The sequence below is a fragment of the Nerophis lumbriciformis genome, linkage group LG38 (genome assembly GCF_033978685.3).
Source record: "Nerophis lumbriciformis linkage group LG38, RoL_Nlum_v2.1, whole genome shotgun sequence".
NCBI lineage: Eukaryota > Metazoa > Chordata > Actinopteri > Syngnathiformes > Syngnathidae > Nerophis > Nerophis lumbriciformis.
Window position 1 is genome coordinate 11,786,889 of NC_084585.2, and position 19,746 is coordinate 11,806,634.

Consider the following 19,746-nt stretch of genomic DNA (forward strand, 5'->3'; position numbering starts at 1 on the left):
GTGCAGGCGCCAAGTCCTGTTGGAACTTGAAATCTCCATCTCCATAGAGCAGGTCAGCAGCAGGAAGCATGAAGTGCTCTAAAACTTGCTGGTAGACGGCTGCGTTGACCCTGGATCTCAGGAAACAGAGTGGACCGACACCAGCAGATGACATGGCACCCCAAACCATCACTGATGGTGGAAACTTTACACTAGACTTCAGGCAACGTGGATCCTGTGCCTCTCCTGTCTTCCTCCAGACTCTGGGACCTCGATTTCCAAAGGAAATGCAAAATTTGCATGGTTGGGTGATGGTTTGGGGTGCCATGTCATCTGCTGGTGTCGGTCCACTCTGTTTCCTGAGATCCAGGGTCAACGCAGCCGTCTACCAGCAAGTTTTAGAGCACTTCATGCTTCCTGCTGCTGACCTGCTCTATGGAGATGGAGATTTCAAGTTCCAACAGGACTTGGCGCCTGCACACAGCGCAAAATCTACCCGTGCCTGGTTTACGGACCATGGTATTTCTGTTCTAAATTGGCCCGCCAACTCCCCTGACCTTAGCCCCATAGAAAATCTGTGGGGTATTGTGAAAAGGAAGATGCAGAATGCCAGACCCAAAAACGCAGAAGAGTTGAAGGCCACTATCAGAGCAACCTGGGCTTTCATAACACCTGAGCAGTGCCAGAAACTCATCGACTCCATGCCACGCCGCATTAACGCAGTAATTGAGGCAAAAGGAGCTCCAACCAAGTATTGAGTATTGTACATGCTCATATTTTTCATTTTCATACTTTTCAGTTGGCCAACATTTCTAAAAATCCCTTTTTTGTATTAGCCTTAAGTAATATTCTAATTTTGTGACACACGGAATTTTGGATTTTCATTTGTTGCCACTTCAAATCATCAAAATTAAATGAAATAAACATTTGAATGCATCAGTCTGTGTGCAATGAATAAATATAATGTACAAGTTACACCTTTTGAATGCAATTACTGAAATAAATCAAGTTTTTCAAAATATTCTAATTTACTGGCTTTTACCTGTATATAGTGTAATATTTTGAGAGCGTTCTAATCTATTTATGGCTGTTAAGTAGAGGCAACCTGGACATCAGCGTGGATTTTTGTTACCTTTATTTTTCAACTCAATTACGTAAACAACTTGGGCAATGCACGTAAAATCATACCAAAGACTATAAAAAATGGGACCCATTACCTCCCTGCTTGGCACTCAGCATCAAGGGGTGGAATTGGGGGTTAAATCTCCAAAAATTATTCCTGAGCGCGGCCACCACTGCTGCTCACTGCTTCCCTCACCTCCCAGGGGGTAAACAAGGGGATGGGTCAAATGCAGAGGACAAATTTCACCACACCTCGTGTGTGTGTGTGTGTGTGACAATCATTGGTACTTTAACTTAAACTTAAAATGTAAGCAAATACGCCAACGCGTCAATTACGGTCCTTCAACAATCGCTATTTCTTCAGAATCAAAATATACATTTATGATTAAGGATACACCGAAAATTTGGCCGTCGAAAGAAGATTTTGCTTAACAAGACCGGATGTTGTGATGAAGTATCCACTTCCGCTGGCGGGCTGCGTCTTCCTCTGCGTACACGAATGACGTAGCTCGCCCAAAGGTGACGAAAAAGTACTGTACATGTCGCATTCAGGTCGCATTGCGTTTAGCCTGAAGTCACATTTGAAAAGATCAGATTCCAATCGGATTTGGCCTAAATGTGACGCGAAAATATAAAATTTAAAGCACTTTGGAGCGTTTTAGCTGACTAAAAAAATCGTATCTATGTCACTTTAGGCCAAAAAAAACAGATTTGGTGCGCAGTGTAAACGGGCTATATGAAAACAAGTAAGTCATATCTAGGGCGGTACAATTTGAATTATACAATATTATAATCAACGTTATATTGAAATGACAATTATTAATCACAATTATTCATTATGTCAGGTAAGGTAGCCAACCTTATTTGCCCTGGTGGGGGCATGTGACCATTACATCATCATATAATCTGTAAAGAAGTACTTTAATAAGAAGGTTAAATAAACGTTATCATACTTTTTTTTTTTTAAAAAGGCATGTCAGCCTTTTCTCATTAAATGATGCCTTTAGCTCTATCCATTTTTGAAAGAAATCTAATAGTCACGTTCCGTAGGTGGCCCGCACGTCATCAAATGGCCTAATCATACATTTAATAGTTTGTAATGAGAAATACGTATATTAAATGACAAAATACAAAAACGTAGTGGTATTTAGTGTAACGATTGTACTAGCTAGAGTCCTTTAATGCATTTGACGTTTACGCATTCCTTGGACTCATACACATGCGCAGATGCAGAGGGTGTATGCGTTCCACCGCCAGAACACCGGTGAGAAATGTTGGCACTCGTTTGAAAAGTGTCTTTAGACTATCAAGCACAATGGCTAGCTGTTAGTCCTGCTAGTTCGACTCCAAGGCGTGTTGTGCAGGCCTCCACACCTGCCGTCGTCTAATAACAGCAGTGCGGTCTTTAACGTACACTGAGTTAGACGCCACAATGAAACAATGATTGATATGCAGCATAGCCTAGTTTTTAAAGATTAATATCATTGTGGATTGCATTGTTCACTGTATAATTGTTTTACTGCCTTTTGGATAGACAATTTTAAGATCTGTTTAGGAACAACGAATGAAAAATCGTACTTTGGCTAATTATGCTAATTTTACAGAGATGTTGATTAATGTCCATGTTAAATAAACTAAAAGTGAATCGCTGATCATTTAATCGTGGCAGCCAAAACAATGATTGTGATTAATTGTGCAGCCTTAGCCACACTAATATTAATTTTGTGCAGGTTGTTAAACTAAACTCAAACACGTTCTTAACCTTTTTGACTTCGGGGTCCAGCTTTTCCAGTACGGAGGGGCCCGGCCCACTCAAATTCCAACCTCACTTTTTTTCGACACTCACCAGAATAAAACAAAAAAGATTGGAGGCACATCATTTCTTTACATCTGAGGTGTCTACAAATTAGGCATTAATCTGTGAAAAACAAAAGTGGATTTATTTGTGCATCGGTAAGCAACGTATTTGATTGACACAACAAGTGCCGTGCTGCTATGATCTTGACGCTATTGAGAAAAATACTGTTTGCAGTTGATTTCCTGCTACAAATATTAGTCTCATCTACAATTCATTTCTGCAGTTGTTTTTATGCTGTGAAGTTCATATTTAGTCTCATTTAGATATAGATGTCCCTGTTGTACAGCAATGTTTACTAGCAATATCAAGATTCAGTATATGTTGTTTAACCTACAAGAGATGCATTCATCTAGTTTATAAATACTATTAAGGATATTTTCTTGATGCTAATGAATGTCCCCAAAGTCGTTATAATGTTGTCATCCATGTCAAATAAACCACTTTGCTTTCCTGCACAACAACAACTATTATACATTTTATTATTTCATGATTCAATTAATAATTTCATGATTTAATGAGTGATTTCATGATAAAATGTATTATTTAATTATGTAATGATTCTGTGTCATTGAGTCATGATTTGATTTTATTGTCACAGAAATGGGACAAAATTCAAGAAATAAATATTATTTATTAGGTATTATTATAAATTTTATCATTTCATGATTAAATTAATAATTTCACGCTTTAATGAGTGATTTCATGATAAAATGTATTATTTAATTATGTAATGATTCTGTGTCAGAGCGTCATGATTTTATTCTGGCAGAAATGGGACAAAATTCAATAAATAAATATGATCATTTATTAGTAATTATTGGGGACGGCGTGGCGAGTTGGGAAAGTGGCCGTGTCAGCAACCTGAGGGTTCCTGGTTCGATCCCCACCTTCTACCAACCTCGTCACGTCCGTCGTGTCCTTGAGCAAGACACTTCACCCTTGCTCCTGATGGGTGGTGGTAGGGCCTTGCATGGCAGCTCCCGCCATCAGTGTGTGATTGTGTGTGTGAATGTGTGTGTGAATGGGTGAATGTGGAAATAGTGTCAAAGTGCTTTGAGTACCTTGAAGCTCTATTGATAACCTTACTAACAACTTTGACAATGCCCTGCGCAAAACCATTGATAGTATAGCACCGCTAAAACAAAAAAGGGCCCCTAAAAGGCACACCCCATGGTTTACAGAAGAAACCAGAGCTCATAAATGATCATGTAGAAAGTTGGAACGCAAATGGCGCGCGACCAAGCTTGAGGTTTTCCATCAAGCATGGAGTGATAGTTTAATATCGTATAAACGCATGCTTACCTTAGCTAAAGCTAAATATTACTCAAATCTCATCCGCCTCAACAAAAACGACCCTAAATTTTTGTTTAGTACAGTAGCATCGCTAACCCAACAAGGGACTCCTCCCAATAGCTCCACCCACTCGGCAGATGACTTTATGAATTTCTTTAATAAGAAAATTGAACTCATTAGAAAGGAGATTAAAGACAACGCATCCCAGCTACAACTGGGTTCTATTAACACAGATACAACTATATCTACGACAGATACTGCAATACAAAATAGTCTCTCTCTTTTTGATGAAATAACATTAGAGGAACTATTACGGCGTGTAAGTGGGATAAAACAAACAACATGTTTACTTGACCCACTTCCTGGGAAACTTATCAAGGAGCTTTTTGTATTATTAGGTCCATCAGTGCTAAATATTATAAACTTATCACTTTCCTCTGGCACTGTTCCCCTAGCATTCAAGAAAGCGGTTATTCATCCTCTGCTCAAAAGACCTAACCTTGATCCTGACCTCATGGTAAACTACCGACCGGTGTCCCACCTTCCCTTTATTTCGAAAATCCTCGAAAAAATTGTCGCACAGCAGCTAAATGAACACTTAGTGTCTAACAATCTCTGTGAACCTTTTCAATCCGGTTTCAGGGCAAATCACTCTACGGAGACAGTCCTCGCAAAAATGACTAATGATCTACTGCTAACGATGGATTCTGATGCGTCATCTATGTTGCTGCTTCTTGATCTTAGCGCTGCTTTCGATACCGTCGATCATAATATTTTATTAGAGCGTATCAAAACACGTATTGGTATGTCAGACTTAGCTTTGTCGTGGTTTAACTCTTATCTTACTGACAGGATGCAATGCGTCTCCCATAATAATGTGACCTCGGACTATGTTAAGGTAACGTGCGGAGTTCCTCAGGGTTCGGTTCTTGGCCCTGCACTCTTTAGTATGTACATGCTGCCGCTAGGCGACATCATACGCAAATACGGTGTTAGCTTTCATTGTTATGCTGATGACACCCAACTCTACATGCCCCTAAAGCTGACCAACACGCCGGATTGTAGTCAGCTGGAGGCGTGTCTTAATGAAATTAAACAATGGATGTCCGCTAACTTCTTGCAACTCAACGCCAAGAAAACGGAAATGCTGATTATCGGTCCTGCTAAACACCGACATTTATTTAATAATACCACCTTAACATTTGACAACCAAACAATTACACAAGGCGAATCAGTAAAGAATCTGGGTATTATTTTCGACCCAACTCTCTCCTTTGAGTCACACATTAAGAGTGTTACTAAAACGGCCTTCTTTCATCTCCGTAATATCGCTAAAATTTGTTCTATTTTATCCACTAGCGACGCTGAGATCATTATTCATGCGTTCGTTACGTCTCGTCTCGACTACTGTAACGTATTATTTTCGGGTCTCCCTATGTCTAGCATTAAAAGACTACAATTGGTACAAAATGCGGCTGCTAGACTTTTGACAAGAACAAGAAAGTTTGATCATATTACGCCTATACTGGCTCACCTGCACTGGCTTCCTGTGCACTTAAGATGTGACTTTAAGGTTTTACTACTTACGTATAAAATACTACACGGTCTAGCTCCGTCCTATCTTGTCGATTGCATCGTACCATATGTCCCGGCAAGAAATCTGCGTTCAAAGAACTCCGGCTTATTAGTGATTCCCAGAGCCCAAAAAAAGTCTGCGGGCTATAGAGCGTTTTCTATTCGGGCTCCAGTACTATGGAATGCCCTCCCGGTAACAATTAGAGATGCTACCTCAGTAGAAGCATTTAAGTTCCATCTTAAAACTCATTTGCATACTCTAGCCTTTAAATAGCCCCCCTGTTAGACCAGTTGATCTGCCGTTTCTTTTCTTTTCTCCTCTGCTCCCCTTTTCCTTGTGGAGGGGGGGGGGGGGGGGGCACAGGTCTGGTGGCCATGGATGAAGTGCTGGCTGTCCAGAGTCGGGACCCGGGGTGGACCGCTCGCCTGTGCATCGGCTGGGAACATCTCTGCGCTGCTGACCCGTCTCCGCTCGGGATGGTGTCCTGCTGGCCCCACTATGGACTGGACTCTTACTATTATGTTGGATCCACTATGGACTGGACTCTCACAATATTATGTCAGACCCACTCGACATCCATTGCTTTCGGTCTCCCCTAGAGGGGGGGGTTTACCCACATATGCGGTCCTCTCCAAGGTTTCTCATAGTCATTCACATCGACGTCCCACTGGGGTGAGTTTTTCCTTGCCCTTATGTGGGCTTTGTACCGAGGATGTCGTTGTGGCTTGTGCAGCCCTTTGAGACACTTGTGATTTAGGGCTATATAAATAAACATTGATTGACATTGATTGATTGAAGGTAGAAAAGCGCTATACAAGTATAACCCATTTACCATTTACCTGCTATTATTTGCTGTTATGAAAATTGACAATGAAATATGGTGAATTGGACCAACGTTGAAAATATGTATTAGTAGAACTGAACTTAACCAGGTCTTTGAAGTTATAGTTAGGCATAGCAACCACAAAAGAACACAAATTTATGCGATCGCTGATTCTTTTTTTATGTTTACTTCTGCTCGCAAACAATTTTAACAAAAAAGAGAACAAACTCGATTGCCACACAGAGAGTTTCTCAAACAAACCAAATGTTCAAAGAAACATTTTACAAAGTGATCGCTGCAGACACAAGCATGGTCTGATGCTTTAGTTTTTTCCCTGACTTTATTACTTTTACGAACGACCTCTTTCGGTACTCTATGAAAGCTCTTTCCTATCTCTTTATTTGAACGACTGGAACATCCCAAAACAGAGCAGCACCACAGCAAATGTCTGCTCCAACTTTACACTCACTCTCACTTGTTTTAATGATACGCTCAAACTGCTTGACCATCGTGCGAATCAAGCCACGAAGAAGAAAAGCAGATGTGACGTCATATGCAACCCAGGCATTGACAATAACAAAACATATCGTACTGAGGCGTCTGCACTGGAGAATAACTAAAATTAACCCCATCTAAAAATAGTATAACACATTTTAAAATATATGCAAAAATAAAATATATTACATTAATAAATGAATAAAAATATATCATTGAGCGAATAATAGTAGTAATAATAGCAATACAAAATTCACATCGACGTCCCACTGGGGTGAGTTTTTCCTTGCCCTTATGTGGGCTTTGTACCGAGGATGTCGTTGTGGCTTGTGCAGCCCTTTGAGACACTTGTGATTTAGGGCTATATAAATAAACATTGATTGATTGATTGAAAACATCTAAAATAACAATAAAAATTAAGAACCTAAGAAGACTTTAACATGATCAGTAAAAGACTAAATAAAAAGGTGTGTCTTTAACCTATTTTTTAATTTTTAAATGTTTACAGTCTCTGCAGTCTGTTCCACAGGGCTCTCTGACAGGCTGTTCCACAGGTGGGCGCCATGCTGGCTAAATGCCGCCTCACCGTGGGTCTTTGCTTTGGTAAAGATAAAAGGCCGGTGCCAGAAGACCTCAAGATCCGCGGGGGGTTGATATGGTAAAAGCAGGTCAGACAGATAGGAAGGCGCTAGGCCATTAGGACATCAACAAACTAATAATAGCACTTTGAAGTTGACCCTGAAGAAGACAGCTGAGTTTTGTAATAATTGTAAATAAATGATAAATGGGTTATACTTGTATAGCGCTTTTCTACCTTCAAGGTACTCAAAGCGCTTTGACAGTATTACCACATTCACCCATTCACACACACATTCACACACTGATGGCGGGAGCTGCCATGCAAGGCGCTAACCAGCAGCCATCAGGAGCAAGGGGTGAAGTGTCTTGCCCAAGGACACAACGGCCGTGACTAGGATGGTAGAAGGTGGGGATTGAACCCCAGTAACCAGCAACCCTCCGATTGCTTGCACGGCCACTCTACCAACTTCGCCACGTAGATTTCTAATATTGTTTATGTTTAAAAAAAAAATAAAAAAATGTGTGTAGCATTCAATACGACACATTTAATCTATCATCTGATTGACTTTTGTACAACAGTAACAACAAATCCTACATTGAATAAGATTATCTTTATATTAATGTGTTATTCTGACTTCTTTAATCTATTGTCAAAGTATTGCATTGAGATTCAAAATTGGATCGGATCAAAAGCCAAAAATGTTGATCGGGACACCCTCAGAATCCTTATTAGAATAAACACACCTACAACAGTACGACTAAAGGAGTCAGTATGGGAGGAAACATCCTTCAATTGACAAGAGTATGATGAGCGGGAACATTAATCATTTGCATATTAGGGGTAATTATGTCCAAACGACGCGTAAAATATTGTACAATTTGTGCCAGACATGTCCTCCAATCCGGTAACACCTGGTGTAAGGTCACCGCACCCAGCTCACACACACACTTTGAATCAGGTAAACTGGCCCACTGGCTGACTTTAAAAGACGTCTTATTATCTAATCACATATTCTTACAGGGATTCGTAAATATATAATAAATTATCATGGGTTACAATTACCACCACAATTAGTAAACAGTCCAATTGTTTTCCCCCAACTCAATCAAAAAAAAAAAGAAGAATTCCCCTTTTGGGGCACGACAAATGCTAGTTTCATCTCCAGTGATTTTGCGTTCAAAGTCACCTTCATCATCAGAGAGGATGCAGGAGGCTGTGCATCAGGTGGGGAGAGAGCGAAGACTGTGGAAATAGTTTGACGCTCTGACCCTGAGGGTTTATCAAGCAGGTGAAGAATGCCAAAGTGCTGCAAAATGTTTGTTAACAAAAAACTGTACATTAAAGTTGGTCAATTCTACTTCACAGACCAGAATAAAACACCAATCTTAATTTCCCCTCGGGGATTTTTTTAAGTATTTCTGATTCTGATATATTGTTTTATTTCTTATGAAGAGTATGACTGCCAGGCAACATTATGGATGTGTTTTATATATAATGCAGCATCAGAGACGGAAGTTGCGCGGGTGAACATCACGCACTTCCCGGGGCCACCTGTCCTACTTCCTGCCTTCATCGCCGCCTCACACCGCAAATACCACGGACATACTTACGTGTAGTGCTGCGGGAAGAGGTGCGTCCCGGCAGTCGGCGTGCACACGCACATGAGAAGCACTGTCGGGACGCTGAAGAGGCACAATACGCCGTACAACTGAGCGCAGACCGCCATTTTTCCCAATGAAATATTCAAGCCAACCGGGGATAAATGAGCCGAAGGGTGCCGAGAGGACGGGACGGTCTCCCACGCAGCGGGGCTAAGACTAAAAAAAAAAAGTGCGCGCCGGGAGGTAGGATGAATGCGCCCAGCTTCCGTTGACAATGTCACGCCGAGACGCGCTCGGTGGAGATGAGGATGAGGAAGATGCTCCGACGCCTGCTGATGTGCACTATTTGCACTGTCCTCCCTCTCTCTCTCTCTCTCTACCTCTCTCTCTCGTTAGCGTCTTCTTACAGAGTCAAGCCCGCCAATAACAGCGAGTATACTACATCCTGTCCCCTATTTTCAAAGTAAGATACCAAGTGACGCGGCTGGAATCTTCACGTCCGGAACACGTGCATCGTTACAGCATATTGTGTGAATAAAAAATCTGAAACGTAACTGCAAATTAGGGGCGGATTGGGAGGAAAAAATGTGGTAGATCTTGCGCTGTGGTATATGGCCCAGCAAACCGCTTTGCCCTAAGAAGCGTAAAGGTCAATTAATGAATGACAGGGTGCTTTAGATAAAACATAGCAAGCCCCTTACTGCTCTGTCACTGATATAAATATATTGGCCCTATACTTTCTCACCTAGGAGCTCAGCCTTAGTGCTGGGGTTTGTAAGCAATCATACTAGGGATGTCCGATAATATCGGACTGCCGATATTAAAGTTAAATCAATGTTTATCAATCAATGTTTATTTATATAGCCCTAAATCACAAGTGTCTCAAAGGGCTGCACAAGCCACAACGACATCCTCGGTATAGCCCACATAAGGGCAAGGAAAAACTCACCCCAGTGGGACGTCGATGTGAATGACTATGAGAAACCTTGGAGAGGACCGCATATGTGGGTAACCCCCCCCCCCCCCCCCCCTCTAGGGAGACCGAATGCAATGGATGTCGAGTGGGTCTAACATAATATTGTGAGAGTCCAGTCCATAGTGGATCCAGCATAACAGTAAGAGTCCAGTCCACAGTGGGGTCAGCAGGAAACCATCCCGAGCGGAGACGGGTCAGCAGCGCAGAGATGTTCCCAACCAATATACAGGCGAGCGGTCCACCCCGGGTCCCGACCCCGGACAGCCAGCACCCCATCCATGGCCACCGGATCTGTGTGTCTTCCCCTCCACAAGGGATAGGGGGGAGCAGAGGAGAAAAGAAAAGAAACGGCAGATCAACTGGTCTAAAAAAAGGGGGGCTATTCAAAGGCTAGAGTATACAAATGAGTTTTGAGATGGGACTTAAATGTTTCTACTGAGGTAGCATCTCTAATTGTTACCGGGAGGGCATTCCATAGTGCTGGAGCCCGAATAGAAAACGCTCTACAGCCCGCAGACTTTTTTTGGGCTCTGGGAATCACTAATAAGCCGGAGTTCTTTGAACGCAGATTTCTTGCCGGGACATATGGTACAATACAATCGGTAAGATAGGCTGGAGCTAGACCGTGTAGTATTTTATACGTAAGTAGTAAAACCTTAAAGTCACATCTTAAGTGCACAGGAAGCCAGTGCAGGTGAGCCAGTATAGGCGTAATATGATCAAACTTTCTTGTTCTTGTCAAAAGTCTAGCAGCCGCATTTTGTACCAACTGTAATCTTTTAATGCTAGACATAGGGAGACCCGAAAATAATACGTTACAGTAATCGAGACGAGACGTAACGAACGCATGAATAATGATCTCAGCGTCGCTAGTGGACAAAATGGAACGAATTTTAGCGATATTACGGAGATGAAAGAAGGCCGTTTTAGTAGCACTCTTAATGTGTGACTCAAAGGAGAGAGTTGGGTCGAAGATAATACCCAGATTCTTTACTGAGTCGCTTTGTGTAATTGTTTGGTTGTCAAATGTGTCAAATGTAAAGTACCAATGATTGTCACACACACTCTAGGTGTGGCGAAATTATTCTCTGCATTTGACCCATCACCGTTGATCACCCCCTGGGAGGTGAGGGGAGCAGCAGCGGTGGCCGCGCCCGGGAATCATTTTTGGTGATTTAACCCCCAATTCCAACCCTTGATGCTGAGTGCCAAGCAGGCACTTGCTGCTTGGCACTGCTTGGTTTATGATAGTCTAAAATGACAAGAATAATCACATTAATGTATATTTCCACACAAATCAGTGTTAATATTATTACCATTATTATAACTATAATTATTATTAGTTAGTAGTGGTTGTCGGTAGTTAAAGTTAAGTTAAAGTCCCAACGATTGTCACACACACACACACACACACACACACACACTAAGTGTGGTGAAATGTGTCCTCTGCATTTGACCCATCCCCATTTTCACCCCCTGGGAGGTAAGGGGAGCAGTGAGCAGCAGCGGTGGCCGCGCCAGAGAATAATTTTTGGTGATTTAACCCCCAATTCCAACCCTTGATGCTGAGTGCCAAACAGGGAGGTAATGGGTCCCATTTTTATAGTCTTTGGTATGACTCGGCCGGGGTTTAAACTCACGACCTACCTATCTCAGGGCGGACACTCTAACCACTAGGCCACTGAGTAGGTACTAGGCCACTGAGTGAATATTATCGTCCGATAAATGCTTTAAAATGTAATATCGAAAATGATCAGTATCGGTTTCAAAAAGTAAAATGTATGACTTTTTAAAACGCCACTGTGTGCACGGATGTGGGGAAAGGTACAGAGCGCCAATAAACCTTAAAGGCACTGCCTTTGCGTGCTGGCCCAATCACATAATATATACGGCTTTTCACACACACAAGTGAATGCAATCCATATGTGGTCAACAGCCATACAGGTCACACTGAGGGTGGCCGTATAAACAACTTTAACACTGTTACAAATACGCGCCACACTGTGAACCCACACCAAACCAGAATGACAAACACATTTCGGGAGAACATCCGCACCGTAACACAACGTAAACACAACAGAACAAATACCCAGAACCCCTTGCAGCACTAACTCTTCCGGGACGCTACAATATACACCCCCCTCAACCACGCCCCCCTCCCCAACCCCGTCCACTTCAACCTCCTCATGCTCTCTCAGGGAGAGCATGTCCCAAATTCCAAGCTGCTGTTTTGAGGCATGTTAAAAAAAAATAATGCACTTTTTGACTTCAATAATAAATATGGCAGTGCCATGTTGGCATTTTTTTTCCATAACTTGAGTTGATTTATTTTGGGAAAACCTTGTTACATTGTTTAATGCATACAGCGGGGCATCACAACAAAATTAAGCATAATAATGTGTTAATTCCACGACTGTATATTTCGGTATCGGTTGATATCGGAATCGGTAATTAAGAGTTGGACAATATCGGAATATCGGATATCGGCAAAAAAGCCATTATCGGACATCTCTAAATCATACTGGGTTGATCTGTCAAGATTTGAAAATATAAAAGGGGCTGTTTGTATGTGTGCATGCACTACCTGCGCGTATGTGTTGATGAGACAGGGTGACTGACGGACCTTTTTTTTTTTTTGTGTACCGGCCGAATCAGAATCAGAATCAGAAATACTTTAATTATCCCCGAGGGGAAATAAAGATTTTCAGCACAATCCCATTCAAGAGCAGACAAACATTACAGGGAGACAGAACAGGATCGCTGACGGGTCTGCCAACTTCCGGCGGGGCCATTGCTGGAGAAATACTACACAGAAACACATTTACCCACCACTCCGTATTGAATCACATCAACAGTGTACCCAATGGGTTATTTTATGGCGCATTTAAAAATCAATAAACCCGCATCAGCAATTAAAACATATCTTATGTGGTACTGTCAAAATTAAAATTGCAAAAAACATATAAAACGGGGAAAAATAAAGAAATAAAATATTTGAACTCACAATTTGTAGCACCCATTCGACGCCGTACCCCTCGTCGTCGGTTGATTCGAGTGGAAGTGGCGGGCATTTACCCGTCCGGCGGACCTCGTCTCACAAGATGTAGTTTCTCTTTAAATATACTTCTTGAAAATGGCCTTGCAAATTTATATCTGCCACCTAATCAACATTTTGCTCTCCTTCTTTGTGGGTTTCTCTACTATGGCTCCGCTCCAATGCAACACTTCCTGCTTTCCTAAAGTGCAACTTCTGATTGGATGCTCACTTGGGAGTGACAAGTGAGTATCCAATCACAGGACTCGCAAATGTCACGTTCAACGTGAGGCCAGCTAGAAGGCCTTACTGACAACAACTTGTGATCTGATTGGCTATCGCAATTATCTATCAACTGTATGTGCCCGTTCACTTACAATGTATAGACGCGCTGTTGGTTCTGAATTCCCCGGGCAGATTTTGTACAGCATGGCAACATAAGCTAGCTGAATTCTGATTGGATGCAAACTCTAACCTAAAAACAACAGCACTGGAAGGAGCATAATATGACATGAAGAGAATATGAATACTTTTAGATATTTAGGGAAAGTAAATAAAAAAATACTTTTATCTTGAATTATGATCATGATAAAGATAGAACATAACCACATGCTGGTTATGTTAGGCCTTGCTGGCCCTGACGGCCCACCACTGATTGTGCATACAAATGCGCATACATGCTCACAGTTAATCATACATATATACACACATACGTGCATTCATTCATACACACATATGCGCACACATTGGTACTTACCCACATACATAGGGACAGACGCTCCCACATACATACACAAATAGAGTACATACATAAAGTACTTCTGATTCTGATACACACTCACGGTACATACATCCACACGCGCATTCACGGTACAAACATACATATACACATACGGTACATATACAAGCACATATGCACATGCATATGATTACATTTCATCAAACATCTGACATCATTTCATCAAACAAACGTTGTTCCCCTAGGAGAAACTGGGTATAACACGGCACACTGACAAAGCTTAACCTATTTTTACTATAACAATCTACAAGGTTAATACACTTCTTTTTCCCCATCTATGTATCTGTTTTCCTTTGTAATTCAAGTTATCATTACATATATGTATTGTTGCATTTAAAACAATTGTATTGTTGATAATTGAGGTAATTATTTATATTATTCATTATCAATAGTGTTATTTATATTGGTATTTGTATTGCTCCATTTGTAGTGTAATAATGTTCATGGTCATTTTTGTGTTATTCATATTTACTTTACCAAATGCTTCTTTGCTATCACATTTCGTATCATATTTGTACGTATCGTATTGGCTGATGCTGTTCTGTTGTTTTTGTTGTTGCTGTTGTCCCACTGTCTTATCCCCCTCTTGTCACCGCAATTTCCCCTTCTGTCTTCTTTTTTTTACCTCTTTCTATCCCTTCCTGCTCCGGTCCGGCTGCGCCAAACATTAATATCCATCCATTTTCTACCGCTTGTCCCTTTTGGGGTCGCGGGGGGTGCTGGAGCCTATCTCAGCTGCATTCAGGCGGAAGGCGGGGTACACCCTGGACAAGTCGCCACCTCATCGCAGGGCAAACACAGATAGACAGACAACATTCACACTCACATTCACACACTAGGGCCAATTTAGTGTTGCCAATCAACCTATACATCCATTAAATAAAGTCAAATACAAATAAGGCAGCAAGAGAAGTATCCTACACTTCTCTTTTGTAAAGTAAATCTGCACAGAAGATATGGGCATCTACGTCAACTATATGATTTGATTCGAAATATGTTTATGTTCTTCTGTTTTACTTTGTCTTGTATTCATGTTAGCATTTAAATGGCACTAGCTGCTAGCTTGTGATCAGCGGCATGAAAAAGTGTGTGTTCACCATTGCCAATTAATGCCTTTTAATGCTGATCACAAACGATCCCTTCCGGCTGACATTATTTACTTAAGTCCCCTGGCTGACAAGCTAGCAGCTAGTTATGTATCTCTATACGGTGTACAGCCACTCCCCTAAGATGATAATAATCACCTCCATTACGGCAAATAAACTACAATTGTTAGTAACTTAAGTACCATTATCAAGTACAATATCACTGAAGGATGAGGCTAAACATGTTACTCACTGAGAGCAAGCCAGGAGAAGGCATTAGCTAACCGCTAAATTAAGAGGGCGGATCCGTCCATAAATTAGTTGTCAACACCAAGGGTTTCATTCACCCCATCCATTTTCTACCGCTTGTCCCTTACAGCAATGTTTTTCAACCTTTTTTGAGCCAAGGCACATTTTTTGCGTTGAAAAAATCCGGAGGCACACCACCAGCAGAAATCATTAAAAAACTAAACTCAGTTGACAGTAAAAAGTTGTTGTCGCAATTGTTGGATGTGACTTTAAACCATAACCAAGCATGCATCGCTATAGCTCTTGTCTCAAAGTAGGTGTACTGTTACCACATGTCACATCACGCCGTGATTTATTTGGATTTTTTTGCTGTTTTCCTGTGTGTCGTGTCTTGCGCTCCTATTTTGGCCTGCCGCGGAACGGGGTGTTGCCAGGACCGGCCTCGAAGACAGCGACAGGTGCGTAGATGACCCAGGTGGGACCTTGTTATCTAATCACCTATCGCCTTTATTAGCAGCAGCCGTGATGAGACGAGTAGTTGGAGGTGCTGCTGGGCAGACAGACGCAGAAAAGACTTGTCGCTCGGAAGGTATGGTATGTATTTTTATATTTTTCATTTATTTTTTTTGTCATAAAAAGATACAATCATGTGGAAGAGTATTACACGGTTACTCTGCCGACTATAATTACTGGTTTGCAAAAAATATTTTTACCCCAAATAGGTGAAATTAGATAATCTCCCACGGCACACCAGACTGTATCTCACAGCACACTTGAGTCCCGTGGCACAGTGGTTGAAAAACACTGCCTTACAGGATCGCGGGGGGTGCTGGAGCCTATCCCACTAAGGTTTTTTCACTTACTCTATATTTTTATTTAATCAACAATCTTTTTGCTGTTGTTTTTGTTCATGTTTACAAATTCAAAGAATAATTCCCCTGGATACAGAAGGACTCCAAGGGCAAAAAACGAAAAGGGTTTAAATGATAACAGTTTTTAGTTCTTCTTTTAGTTATTGTGTACCATTAACTTTGTTTTGATCAAACACTTGTATGTCATAAAACAGAAAAAGGGACTAATTAAAATTGTGTTGATACAGCTAAACTGTCAATAGCAAATTTTACAGTCAGGGATCGGTATCAGTATTGGTATCGGTCATGAATGAGTTGAGTTGAGTTTGAGTTTATTTCGAACATGCAAGCATACAACATGATACATCGCAAATTCCAGTTTCTCTTTTCAACATGTTCGAAAAGGAGTAGGAAGAATCAGAGCTTATTTAATCCTACCCCTTTTCTTTTACATAACAGTTGCCAAAACTTTAGTTCACTTCCTGTTCTCAATTTATTCACAATATACTCCATAAGTAATCACAATAAAAATAAATAAATAAATAATAATTGGTGAAGTAAGTTATATTTCATATGATGAGATAAGTAAGATTATTTTGAGAGTGAAAGAATGGATTAATTAAATTCAGAATGTTTATCATGGTTCTTCTTCTTTGTACTTTGTAAACACTTTAAGTTTGAAGAGTTTCTTGAAGTGGATCATATTAGTACATTGTTTGATTGCTTTGCTTAATCCATTCCATAATTTAGTTCCACATACTGATATACTGAAGGTCTTAAGTGTTGTACGTGCGTACAAATGTTTTAAATTACATTTTTCTCTAAGATTATATTATATTAGAGATTATATTTCTTATATTATATTATATTCATATTATATATATGATTGGTATCAGAATCGATAGCTTAAAATCTCTTTACACTTTGGCACACATGAATAAAATACTGTACATCCGTTTGAAAAATGTGTCAGTTTTATATTGAAGGTGAGCTCACATAACTTCCTGTTTTGTTTTTGTTGTACATAGGAGTGCAAGACAAACCCCTCCAAGCAGCCAATATCCTGACTGGGCATCAGGCCACCTCCTCTTCCTCCTCCCCAAACGGACGATTATAACCAGAAAAGGAGGTCTTTATTTTGGTCATTAGCGGCAGAGACTCCTGAGGGGCGGATATTGCACTAACTGGGGTGTAAACATTTAGAGCAGCACCTTGGGGCCGTTCTCCAAATCCCATTTGTTTGACTTATTAGCAAGGCGGTCCAGGCGGATGAGCACTGAGATGGATGCAAGGGAATTAAAAACATCAGTGCATATACTGTGTACCTCCGCTGTCAGCAGCTATTGAGGCTGGCCTCCTCAAATGTAACATTGCAGAAGGGCAGGGCACGTCTCTATGTTTGTTAATAAACACGATCCTCTGAATAAACATAAGCTTGTTAGTATTTTATAACATTTCCTGTGGATACAAATCAGATACTGCTCAGTTTGAGGGCAAACAAGGGGGAGAGATGCACGGAAACCCTGAGAGAGAATCTAATTCAGCATGAAGTCGACCCCCACACACACCTCCATCCTGAGACTCGTACTTCTCCAACAGTTATCACTTACTCAAATAGTCCACTGGAATAAACTCTGAGTCAATTCAAAAGAATAATCACATCTGCACGGTCTTACAGCCAAACAGCAAGGGTAAACTTGACGTTTAGGCAGGAGCATCCATCATAAACTTGTGTCTCCAAACATTGAATTACTAATAGGACATACAAATAGTACTCCTGTGGCCCCACCTTAAACAAACATTTGTAGTAGCGATGTAACGATTACCAGTAATAGTGCCAACTGTAAATATTACCGTTTCAAATTTAAATGATCATAACACCCTGATTGATAACCACAATTCGATAAAGTCTCGGACTTGTGATACCGTTCATTTCCTGGAGAAGAAAGCTAGTGCGCCGATCAATCAATCAATATGAACATTTCACATCATGGTTATTGTGACCAAAATCATCACGGTTATCGTTATTATCGTGATATTGTTGAATCTGCTCATGTCATCTTTATACACACATATAAACAAAACAATTACTATGATAGATTGACACTAGTGTTGTCCCGATACCAATATTTTGGTACCGGTACCAAAAGTATTTCGGTACTTTTTCTAAATAAAAGGGGACCACAAAAAGTCATTATTAGTTGTTTTTTTAACAAAAAAATCTTAGGGTACATTAAACATATGTTTATTATTGCAATTTAGTCCTTAAATAAAAATAGTGAACATACTAGACAACTTGTCTTTGAGTAGTAAGTAAACAAAGGCTCTTAATTAGTCTGCTAACGTATGCAGTAGAGATGCGCGGTTTGCGGGCACAACCGCGGAGTCCGCGGATTATCCGCGAATCGGGCGGATGACATTTTAAAAAATTAGATTTTATCAGCGGGTCGGGTCGGGTCGGGTCGGGCGATTGAAATTTAAAAAAATTAGATTTTAAATAGATTCAGGCGGGTGGCAGTTAAACCAATTGGGAAATATATATACATAGTTAAATGTTGTTACCCACATACGAAAAACGAGCAGGCACCTGCAGCATATGCCACAACAGAAGGAAAAAAAAAAAAGAGATGGACACTTTTACGGAGCGGAGAAGGCCCCCGACGCCTCGCCGGGGTCCGGGACCGAGGCCCCTTCCCCCAAGAGGGCCCCACCGGGAGCCGTAGTTGAGGCGATCCGCGAGAAGGGCCCGACGCACGTCCAGGGTCACCACCGCGCCGACACCCCGCCTCGTCCGCCTTCGCCGCGGCCGGCGTCGCGCGCAGCAGGTAACCAGCTTACCTGCCCGCCACCCCCGTGGCCGGGGGCTCGTAACAGGGGTCACTCCGCGCGCTCCGCCCGCGCAGCTTACCTGCCCGCCACCCCTGTTGCTGGGGGCGCGTAACAGGGGTCACTCCGCGCGCATTGCGCTCACGAAAGGGGTGGGGCTCACCCTGGTTGATATAGACAGCAGCTAGGACGGTGGCCATGGAAGTTGGAACCCGCTAAGGAGTGTGTAACAACCCACCTGCCGAATCAACTAGCCCTGAAAATGGATGGCGCTGGAGCGTCGGGCCCATATACCCGGCCGTCGCCGGCAGCGAGACGCGCTTGGAGGTGCGCTCAGCGCGGCTCCCATATGATTGCGCACTGGTGTGCGTCTGGGTCGTGACAGCGTGGCACGCGAATGCTGCATTGGATCAGTCTCTTTTCTTTAACAGGCAAAAGCTTTATAACCTCACTAATGCCTTGCATCGTCTATATTAGATATATAACAACGGGCGGATGCCGGGCGGATGCGGTTCTGATCAAATGTTAGATCGGGTGGATTGCGGATGGTTGACGACTTTCTGATGCGGTTGCGGATGAAATAATTGCCTATCCGCGCA

At 41.7% G+C, this 19,746-nt stretch overlaps 1 protein-coding gene across 3 annotated transcripts in view; it reads right to left on the reverse strand.

Annotated features, from left to right (window-relative positions):
* The window catches only part of cacna2d2a (calcium channel, voltage-dependent, alpha 2/delta subunit 2a), a 629,987-nt gene extending 620,379 nt beyond the window's left edge, over positions 1 to 9,608 (reverse strand). For all 3 annotated transcript variants that reach the window (XM_061932344.2, XM_061932346.2, XM_061932343.2), the window contains exon 1: positions 9,337 to 9,608. In XM_061932344.2, coding sequence (XP_061788328.1) covers positions 9,337 to 9,452 — 116 coding nt within the window. In that variant the 5' untranslated portion in view covers positions 9,453 to 9,608. The remainder of the gene's footprint in view (positions 1 to 9,336) is intronic.
* Positions 9,609 to 19,746: the final 10,138 nt, after the last annotated feature.